The 11,521-nt window shown below is 29.0% G+C and overlaps 1 protein-coding gene across 1 annotated transcript in view; it reads left to right on the top strand.

Moving 5' to 3' along the window:
- Positions 1-699: 699 nt before the first annotated feature.
- Positions 700-11,521, top strand: part of Polr3H (RNA polymerase III subunit H) — a 26,087-nt gene continuing 15,265 nt past the window's right edge. Inside the window, exons 1-5 of the mRNA XM_035376221.2 lie at positions 700-892; positions 975-1,071; positions 6,931-7,017; positions 8,125-8,188; positions 11,024-11,116. Coding sequence (XP_035232112.1) covers positions 782-892; positions 975-1,071; positions 6,931-7,017; positions 8,125-8,188; positions 11,024-11,116 — 452 coding nt within the window. The 5' untranslated portion in view covers positions 700-781. The remainder of the gene's footprint in view (positions 893-974; positions 1,072-6,930; positions 7,018-8,124; positions 8,189-11,023; positions 11,117-11,521) is intronic.

Below are 11,521 nucleotides of genomic sequence, written 5' to 3'. Positions count from 1 at the left end.
CACATTGGCGATGGGTATATTAACCCTAGAGCAATTTAATTATAGCTATTATAACAGAAATTAGAAGATACTTAGGGTATTGTACTCAAGAATTTCACTTTACTTGCACATTATAAACATCGGAGAAGATATAAACTCTAAATGAAGGCGTAAATAATATTATACTTACTAAACAAAGTTGAGCGCTTGAACCAGGTTTCCAATTGTCTCTTCGGCAATTATTTACCCATATTTTTCTTCTTTCTTCCTTTTTAGGAAATTTTACCAATATATGATCTTTCCGCACATCCGCCCATTTTACACAAAAAAGCACAAGAAATTGTTGCACCGCTAATTATGCAGCGGCCATTAATACTCCCACTTGGGATCCCGAATACGTGAGGATTCAGCCTGGTATATAGGAGCCTTATACAATAAATTGTGGATCTTCATTAAAAATTTTCGAGTTTCTCCAATGAAAGGCTTTCCTAAGCTATAAATTAAAAAGAAGAAAAATGTTTATATAGTGATTTATTTTTATATGCTATGAGTAAATGATGTGAGTTCTTTAAATTTCTATATTATTTAAGTTTATTTAGGTTTATTGATACCCTTTCGTTACAATTTCTTCGCATTTTTTCAAAAATCGTCGTCTTTCTATCTTTCGTTTCCGCACTAATGCTTAATTTGTATACTTAAGGCAGAAAGACTTAGCGGTACCAAACAACACTTCTTTAATTCATTCTGGTTGTTACCTGCAAATATCCATTCATATTTACGTGTTCCCTTATATTGGTAAAAAATGTTTACAGTAGTTGAGATGAAAGATACTGTTCGTATACCTCCGTGGAAATTCCACAAACCTTTAAAAGATGCCATTGAAGATGAATTGCGGTTAAAATTTGCGAATAAGGTTAATTTACATTTCCTTCCATATCATATTATTACAACAGAACTACGTTAGTTATTTGTTAAAATGATTATTGTTTTTGTAGGTAGTGATGAATGTTGGCCTTTGCATAGGATTGTTTCAAATAACAAGGCTGGAAGAATCATATATATTTCCTGGAGATGGAGCATCGCATACTGGAGGTATGGTACTGCTTAATTTAATTCTGATTATGTATTTTTATGCAAGCTTGATTATCATTAATAAGCCTTTTACTTTTCCCATTAGTTACGAAGTAAAATTTATTTTTTAAATTACGTGATGTAATAGTATGCCGGTATACATCACAATTGGAAATTCACTTAGAATTCCAGGGTACTAGAATATATGACGCCGGGGTGGGTCTTTATTAAAATTTTAGTTGTAGTCCATCAGGATAAAATATTCTGATACTCTGATAACAGAAAAATACCAATTTTTGCTTTTCTTCTAACATAACTTTCTGACGTTTATTAGACCTCATATTTATAACCTAAGCTATAGGTTAACATAATTTTATGCCATATGCATGACACTGTATTCTTTGTTATATGCTATATATATTATATGTTTGCTTGTGTGCATTGGAAGTGGCCAGCCTGTTATTTGTAAGGCATTTTAAAGCCAATTGAAGGTTTTCTATCTGCTGCATTATTATATTATCGATTTATATTTCCCCCTCGGTTTAATAAATTAGGCTCTACTCTTAAAAGCACCCTAAGATCACCAAATCTGGCGATATGTGTTCTGCGCTGGTTTTTGACACAATTGTGTGTTGTATGTTAGGTATTCAGTGGTATTTTTTCTGATCAGTATTTCTTTGCATAATAAACTATAATGAAACTCAGGAGTTTGCCTTCTGTTATTTTATACATATATTTATAGTGAAAAATTTATATGTATTTTGATGCCTTTAAATTAAAGATTAAATTTTGAAACAAATGAACGTTTTATATATAAAACGTTTATTTTTGAAGGATGCCTATATCTATCATGTATATTATGAAGTGAACAGTGAGGAAAATAAAGTGTGTATGAATCTGTTTATTTAAAATGAATGTTGATTAAAAATTTATTTTTTTGTGTGGATTTTAAGTGGTATAGGTCATTGCATGTTGTTTCCCAATGTGCATTTATCTTTACGGCTATATGTGCCTAGAAATTGAACGATTTTATGTAACATTCGCTCTTAGCTTTAATAATAACAAAGATACATGCACACACAAACATACATAAATACATACTGGTATTTACGTACATTGCCATTAGCCTTTTCAACAGTGTTGCCAAATAATGGAATCTGTTAGCCAATAATAGTGCAGTTATGCCGGTAATGGATAAGTATGATGTTTTAATATAATTTTAAGAACTTTGCTTTAATTTGATATAACCCTGATCTTCAGTAACCTACACGACACCGTCAAGTTCATTATTTTATAATTCATTAGGGATTTTTGACCACTGGAATGATTGGCACTGTTTTTAATGAATGTTTTTATAAAAAAATCTCAAAGCTTGAGCCTGTAGTTATTTTAAGTTTTTATCTGTGCCATATTCGTAATATGTGTCTGTCGATAACATCGCGGACGAAAACATTGAGGACGAAAACGTTGCGGAGAAAACAACGCAAGGCGAAAACGTCGTGCTACAAAACATTGTGGGAGAAAACATTGTGGTACAAAACATCGTCGTCAAAAATAAAGCTGTTGAAAAACTTCGCAGTTTAAAAACATCGTTGTCTAAACTATCGTTGTAAAAAATAAAGTATCTACAAATCATCGCATGATGATAACATCGCAGACATGCTTTTTTCAGGCTATAGTAACTGTAAATGGATGTTCTCCAGAATGATTTGTGAGTGCAAGATGTAAAGAAGGATAATTTTTACTTTCACATTTTTTTATTAACTAATAAATTTTGCTGAAAAAGTTAGAAGGAAACTTAAGCATAGAAAATTAAATGCAGCTTATAGATTATACTTTTCATGAAAAATTACCAGTAAAATCTGATTTAAAAATGATTTATTAATGGCCTTTGTTAGTTAACTATGCCGGTTTAAAATTCTATTAAGTGCTATAAGTTGCATTAATTTTCTATGCTTAAGTTTCCTTCTTATTTTCTCATGCCCACCAGCGGCCGAGCGGTAAAGTCGCTGAACGCTGGTAGTTCGGTCAGAGGTTCGAATCCCGCGAACGGGCTGGCTGGATGGGTGTTTTTGTGGTTTTCCCCACGTGTAACGTGTATATGAGCCAGTTTCCCTTAGAAAGTCCTCCACGAAGGCATCCCTCCCCTTAGGCAGATAGCCCTAGTGTGCTTTGCCGTAATTAAATAAACCAAACCAAAACTTCTTATTTTCTCAGCAAAACTGTATTTAATAAAAAATATGAAAGTAAAAATCATCCTTCTTTCCATCTTGCGGTCACAAATTATTATGGAGAATATCCATTTACAGTTACTATAGCCTGAAAAAAGCATGTCTGCGATGTTATCATCATGCAATGATTTGTAGATACTTTAATTTTTACCACAATATTTTCGACGACGATGTTTTTAAACTGCAAAGGTTTTGAGCCGCTTTATTTTCAACAACGATGTTTTCTACCATGATGTTTTAGGACTGTGATGTTATCTCTTTGTGATGTTTTCTCCCGCGATGTTTTGTAGCACGACGTTTTCGCCTTGCGTTGTTTTCTCTGCGACGTTTTCGTCCACAATGTTTTTGCCGCAAAGTTTTCGGCTGTTGATTATTTAATTAAATAAATGGCAATCTGTTCCTTCAAACTTTCACCAGATCTTTGGCACAAATTTTCATGATTGATGAACAAATATGCAAATACCATTTCATTGTATATATATATATATATAATGCACGCAAGTTTAATGTGCACACAAAAATATTACTTTGGTACCATTTATTGGTTGTTTGTGAATTAATATTCAAAATTGTCATGCGAATTTATATGTCCCTATGAAATGGGAACCGTCTGTTGATTATTTAATTAAATAAATGGCAATCTGTCCCTTCAAACTTTCACCAGATCTTTGGCACAAATTTTCATGATTGATGAACAAATATGCAAATACCATTTCATTGTATATATATATATATATATATATATATAATGCACGCAAGTTTAATGTGCACACAAAAATATTACTTTGGTACCATTTATTGGTTGTTTGTGAATTAATATTCAAAATTGTCATGCGAATTTATATGTCCCTATGAAATGCATTTTTATGTTCTAGAAATTCGAATTTGCTTGATCCTTTTTTAAAAATATTATTTAATTCTGTAAAAGGCTAGTAAATTCTGCTTCCTCAAATTCCATACCTTTGAAGAAAATAATTAATATGTATATAAGATAACTGTATATAAGATATGTATATAAGTAAACTTCTAATCTTGATTGACAAAAGTTCCTTTTATTCCTCATTTTTATTTGGGTACTTTCCCTTTCTGTGCTAATTGTAGTAACTTTTTATAACATATCAATTTAAATTACGTCTTTTCAAAATTAATCTGCATCATGTTTTCTTATGTAACCCTGCAATGCGGGTACTTCTTATCCAATCACAAATCCAGATTTCTGGTAAAGAAGTGAAAATGTGTGACTCTCAATCACTTCTTCTGACTGCATAATCACTATCCTCACTTTTTTTTGGCTATTGCTTATTAACATGTTATGGATAATTTTTATCTATCACTCATTGTCTTAAAATATAAGCTTCCAAAAACTGTGGGGTGTGTATTGCATCCATGGTGATGTGTGAATAAGAAAATGTGACTCAAGTATTATGTTTCCATCAGTAAATTATATGATTATCTGTGCCTGCATTTGTCTGCAAGTTTCATCGTTCTATCTATACAATGAACCTCTCCAATCTGTTATACAGGTATATTATTATACTTAATATATACTTTAGATGTAATATAGAAATACTGATTGCATATATGTTGATCCATAATGAATAACCAGCTTGGCAGCCAGTGCAGATTAAATATTTATTTTTATTTCAATTGACATTTGTGGCCACAATTAACTTGGCACTCTAACCATACTCATTTCCAGAATATTAAAATTTTTGATATCATTGCATTGTTCATTTCATATTGCTTTACAATAAAAAAAGTTTTGGTTTTGTATTGAATACAATAGTTTCTATTAAAGGCCTTTCAAGAAAAGGACTATTAAAATTACATTAAGATATTCAAGAAAAGGTTTTCAAGAACTGTGAACTTTTCTAATTATTCCTTGCAAATTTTTTAAATTGGACTGAAAATTTCAATAAAAGTCTAAATTTGGCATTCATTTATTAAAAATTTTATGATTTTTCACAAAATTATATTTTTCTTGTTTTGTTAACTTAATGCTTTTTCAAAAAAGCTTTTCTATTGCTAAACCCTTTTTTTCTTTGAAAGCGGGCAGGAATGTGTAAGGTAAAAATAATACTAAACTAAAAATTACTGACTTTAATTTGGCTACGTCCCCTTCTGGAAATCTAAACTGTGTCATATCTGAAAACTAATCTGCTTTATGTCACCCTACCCTTCTATATTGTGAATGGCTGTGGTCTAGTCCCAGAGCTCAAAATTTAAAAAAAAAAAAAATAAATCAAGTCTTTAAATATCACTGTTACTTTTGCTCAGCCCCTTTTCCCTTCTTTGCCTTGCTTCTTGCCAACATATGTCTCTTGCCTCAATTGTTTGTCTAAAAAGCTGTACAGTTGTGGAGTGCATCCATAATGATGATATATGTTTTAATTACAAAATAAAACTGTGTATGAATCAGCATCACTTCTGCTAAAGTTCTTTTCTCCATTGCCCCATCTGATGTATCTATGCTATTTTGAAGTCATCTACACTGAATTATGCACACACAAACAAATAGATCATGCAGAAACTAATAAAACAAGAAAAAAATTAAATAATTTTAAACTTTAGTCTGGTAGATTTTTATTAACTTCTGATACACAGTGAAACCTTTGCTTAATGAGCACTTCCCAAAATGAGCAAAACAAAGTGTAAAAAAATAACTTCCTTAATGAGTGATGTTTTGCAGAACAAGTGAGGTGGAGACATGACCTCACATGCAAGATCACATGCCTGAATCTCAGCTATCAGTTTTTGTTTAGAACTTGTTCAACTAACATCTTACTGCTGCTAAAGCAAGTGCCTGTGGAGAATGTAATTAATTAGATTGTGTCTCTGGCCAAGATTATGAGCCTAGAGATGGATAGCTACAACACCATTGAGCTATATGGAGCTGTATTCTGTGTCACAGTAAGATGTTATGATGGGAAGGAGGAGATAATATCCTTAGCAAAACTGCAACCTTTCAGTGAAATAAGGGAGATACTGAAAGCATGGGAAACTGTTGCATGATAGTAGCTTCACTCTAATAAGGCAGTAGTTGTATGTGCTAGAAATTTATTTAACACTAATGTTGTGTCTCAGTTTCTCCAAATTTAAAACATAGATGAAAACAAATGCTTTTAGGCATTGTTCTAATATAAAAGATGTATAATAGTAATAAATTACATAATTATTTTAAATTTAATTGATTTTTTTTTTACCCAGAATGGAACACCTTATCCTATTTTACATTGATTTCTAAGAAAAACATTGTTTTGCTTAATGAGTGTTTTGTATTACATTCAGAATAAATTATGCTCATTGAGATTCTGCTGTAGTTTCCAATTTTCTCTTGTTAATGAATCATAATTATTATCATTTTTCTCTTTCGTTAGACACAGTTTCACTTAGCACACAATAATTGAGAGATTTAATGTATTAAATAAGATTTCTTTGTATGTCTCAGTAATAATAATTTTATTGGCAAAATATCATCCATATTCTGAAATATCTTGATTAGTGTAAAGTACCCTGAAGGCATATATATAGTTTTGATTATATTTTCACTGTGCCTGCTAAATAATTTTGACATTCCTGATTCTTATTTTGTATGAGCAATATTATGTGAAAAATATAGCTTGTTAACACTTTTTCTTTGACTTTTTAGTATATTTCAATTATATCGTGTTTCGTCCATTCATGAATGAAATTATGGTAGGGAAGATACGTAGTTGCAGTCGTGAAGGAGTGCATGGTGAGTTCCATATATTTATGTTGTTATATTTATTCCTAAAAGACAAGAATTTTCTCACAGAATGCAAAATGCTGCTTTGTATATATGGCACTTTTTAAGATTCTAATTTTATCAGGAAAGGTGGTCAAGTGTATGAAAGAGTTTTAAAATCAGTAAAGATGCTTGTATTTACAAAAGGACAGCAACAGAATTTTAACATTTTAAAATTTAATATGAAATGATTGCTAATTCATTTGCTGAATGAAAAAAATTCAAATCAGTGGAACATTGTTTTTATGTTTCTTGATTAAGCATTTTTACATTTGTACATAAATTTTGAAATCTGCTAAATATTTCAGTTTAAAATAATGGTAAATAATTTCAGCTGTGTATAATATCAAATGTCTTATGTAAACAAGCTGTGGATTGAATGATAAGCTTTTGCGCTTTCCAAAGTAAAATATTCCTGTTCCTTAATTCAAAAATGTTGTGAAATGCACAGGATTAAAATTTCAAAGTGCAAAATAAGCAAGATTATTAATTGGAAAGGGAAAACCCATTAGTCATTACTTCTATATGGAAACTCTGAAAACTATATAGAAGGAGATAATTGGGAATGCATTATGATCCTTGATGAAGCATGGGTTTACTTAAATGGCTTCAAAAGGAAAAAAAAAAGTCTATTTATTGTTGAAGAGAAAAAAATTGACATACAAGTACTTCTGCAATGTAATAAGATTTCAGTATGTAAATTTCATCTTTTGTTTTAAGTGTTAGAAATTATAAAAAATAATATCATTTGAAAATGTGTCATATGGATATTAATATGTGCTTATAAAAGCAAAAATGATTTTATGTTTCATTTTTAGTATTGCTGAACAAGCTTCTTATCTTTAACTACTGCAGATTTCTTTAAATCCTCTTTTTCATAAAAATTGTGAATTTCTTGAAGATATGGAGCAATAGTTTTTATCTGTTTATGTGCCTGAAGTTATCAGTAGAAATATTTTATTTAAAGTGAATTTTGAAAAGGTTTTAAGAAATAATTTAATTTTTTCCTATAATTTTTAATATTTTTATGTGTTAATTGTTAGTATGAATTATATTTAATGTGCTTGTTTATTTTAGTGTCTATAGGATTTTTTGATGATATACTGATACCTCAAGATGTTTTGCAGCATCCATCTAGATTGTATCCTTATTTATGTTCATTTAATATTTACTTGATTCTATTTAATTCAATTTTTCTTTATTTTTATTAAAAATACCACAGAAACTGTTTGTGTATGTAAAGTATCTAGTTTCTTGAAATTTTGAATTTTGGGGGGGGAGACATGCTTTTACCATTTGAAGCTTTATCTTAGGTAATAAGGTTGAAATTTGTTTTAAAACTTCATAATAGAGTGAATATGTTATCAAACTAATGAGAGTAATATGCTGGATTTTTAATACTTCTATCTCATTTTTATTGCATATCATAAAATTTATCAATCAATATTACTACAGTTATTAGATAGAAAATATGAAAAATTCCATGAACAGTGTTATTGAATACCTACAGAAGAATAGGAAAACAAGCATTAAATACAAGCAAAAGATTAAAATAGAATTTAAAGCTGAAATAAATTTTACTGAAACAAAACCATTTGCAAAAGTTTATCCTTACTAAGAATAGTCGTAGAAAATTGGTAATTTCTTTATTCTTTTTGAAGTGCATCACAGTTGCTTTAATGAGTGACGTAGACCATACCATAACCATTGAAAGCTAATTATTAGCAAATTTTGACTTATCTCATTTTTAATTTTTTCGGAAATACATTTTAAAAAGATAATTTGTCTTTTTTTGCATTCAAGCTTATCGGATTGTTAGAAATGTTTTTAATTTTACTTGACCTTGAAATACGTATATGCATTTGCAGTCTTTATTTTATTAAAGTGAAATATACATTTATGAACATGACAAATATTTAGCTTCTTCAAGTCAAAAAACAAAAGTCAGCATTATATTTTCAAATTTAATGCTGATTTTTGTTGTTTGACTTGAATTAGTATTTGTTCGGTGTGTTATTGTGTCTTAATTTAGCTTCTTATTGAGGTATAATTTTGGAATCTTAAATCATCAACTATATGCACATATAAAATGAAAACTCAGTATTATAGAGATTTATAATTCAAATAAAGGTACTTTTGATTAGATTTGTAACTACTTGTTCTGCTGCGTAAACTGCTTTGTGTATTTTATAAAATTTTAATGTACCTATCATGAATTCCTGAGTTATTTATACATCATATAGGAGAAATATATTGATCCTGGTCAAATTAATGATGGAAATAAGAGGGAAAATTAATAAAGAAGGCTTAGAGCAGTGCTTTAGGATTATCAGATATACTTTTTAATTGGGTGAATTTTTCAGTTAAAAAAAATAGTACCCATTGAACATTTAAACAGTTTAAATGAGACCAAAAGTTAAAATAAATTAATAAATTTGAAAGAAATTTTTAAATATTTGCTACTGTTTATATTTATTTATTTTAAAAATAAATTTGCCTTTTTGCAATAAAGATATGTTTTTATGATATGATGTGATGGTATCCTCTGCTGTGCTTATTTTATCATTTAGTTTTATGAATTTTGGGATCAAAAGTTTACTGACGTGACAGCCAATACAATTTTGAATATTTTTTCATATATGGCACTAGCAATATAATGTTGTAAATCACCAGTCTTTATTTGAAATGAATGTGTAACAGCATAAACTTTAGACTTTACTTCATTGTCATTATTTCGACTGGAAAACCTCATGCACTGGCTTATAAAGCATTGCTAAATATGTGTGTAAATTTCTCAGGCATAATGAGAATGACTGAAGATAAATAATAGTTTAATAAAGGAAATCTGAGTATTTTGTCCCAGAGTTGCTTTGAATTTATTGTAAAATGTGGAATTTGGATAAAAATAAGGAGGAATTCATTGCAGATATATGAACTTTGTGTTTATTAAGTAATTTTGTGCATCACATTAATAGTTTTAAATGGTACTTACAGTGAATAAATCTTTTTAAAAAATCATAAATTAAAACGTTTTGAAGAAAATGCTGGTAGTCATAAGTATGTGTATGATTAGATTTAAGGTTTCTCTGAACTTAGCTTTTCTATATTGAAGGGAAGAACAGAAAAAAACACTTTTTTCAGAAATGAGATTTGTCAGTATTGAAAAGATGTGTAAGACTGGTACCATATACGTAAAATAAAATGCAAGGGGCATTATGTGGAAATTTGTGATCATTTGATTTCGATATGATTATGTATTTGAATTGATGATTTATTTCAAAGTACTTTTAAATTAAATTTACCTACTGGAATGCACATTCAAAAATTATAAATGCTCCAAAATAATAAAAGCAATTGAATCAACTCAAATAAATTATAATTTAATTATAGTCCGAGTTATAATATTACTTAAATTCTTTTAAAAGTGTGACATGATTGCTAAGATTTTGAAAAAAAAAAAAAAAAAAATCCTGTCTGTGTTATTTTAAAATTTAATTGATCTCAGTATGCATCATTAAAAATTACGAAATTTCCTATTGCGTAATTTTAGAGTTCATCAAAAAATAATAAGTTTTTTTTTTTTTTTTTAAAGCAAATTACCATTCCTAATTTCCCTTTAAAACATTTTTAATCATATTCCTAAATGTTGTATGTCAGCTTATCCTTCCTTTCTTAAACTTAGAACAACATTTGAAACTTACATTGTTATATATACATATAAGATAAGTTTCTTGGGTTTGTCCTGGAAGTAAAGTCATATTTTGTGGGAATATATTTTATATCTGGCTAATTAAATCAATGATTATTAAAATACTTTTTATGACTAACTAATAGTTAACATGTTGCTTAACTACATTGTTTAAGTTTTTTTTCCACTTAGTTTCTTTTTTGTATTGTATTACATGTATCTATTTTAGAAAAGGAGAAAATTTTTATTTTTTGAAATGCATAAAAATGTTCTTTAATACAAATTCAGTGACGAAAAAGAGCAACTTTGGGTTTGGGTTTTTAGCAATGAAGAAAGTGGTCAAACGCATGACCTTTTTATGGACAGAGATGAACCTATCAGGTAGGTTGTTTTTAAAGTAAAAATAAGTTTTGTTATATTTGTCTTTCTAATTCTACTATTTTTAATGTATATTTTTCTTTTCTGATTTTGTTTGTATTCAAAACTGATTATTTTCAAAGCTGTTGTATCAAAATACTGGTACTGATATTAAGAATGTGTACTTAAATTCTTAGAATTTGAGTTCTTGTTCCCTGAAACTTATTGTTTCTTCTCTAAAGTTATCTAGCATACTTGTATTTGAATTATTTAAAAGTTGAAGCAAAAGTTTTATATTGAACTTTAAAATTTCCTCCAGTTTTCCTTCCTGGGGAGAAAAAATTCCTTTACATTTGGTGATACAGTCAAAAGTCGTTAATTCGGACACCCATAATCCGGAATGATCTATAATCCGAACCTCAAAGCTAA

Source organism: Stegodyphus dumicola, chromosome 3, assembly GCF_044657685.1.
Source record: "Stegodyphus dumicola isolate Sdum_Otavi_A_Nest chromosome 3, ASM4465768v1".
Classification (NCBI taxonomy): domain Eukaryota; kingdom Metazoa; phylum Arthropoda; class Arachnida; order Araneae; family Eresidae; genus Stegodyphus; species Stegodyphus dumicola.
The sequence above is the reverse complement of the archived record's forward strand: the minus strand, read 5'-3'. Positions and strand labels throughout refer to the sequence as shown.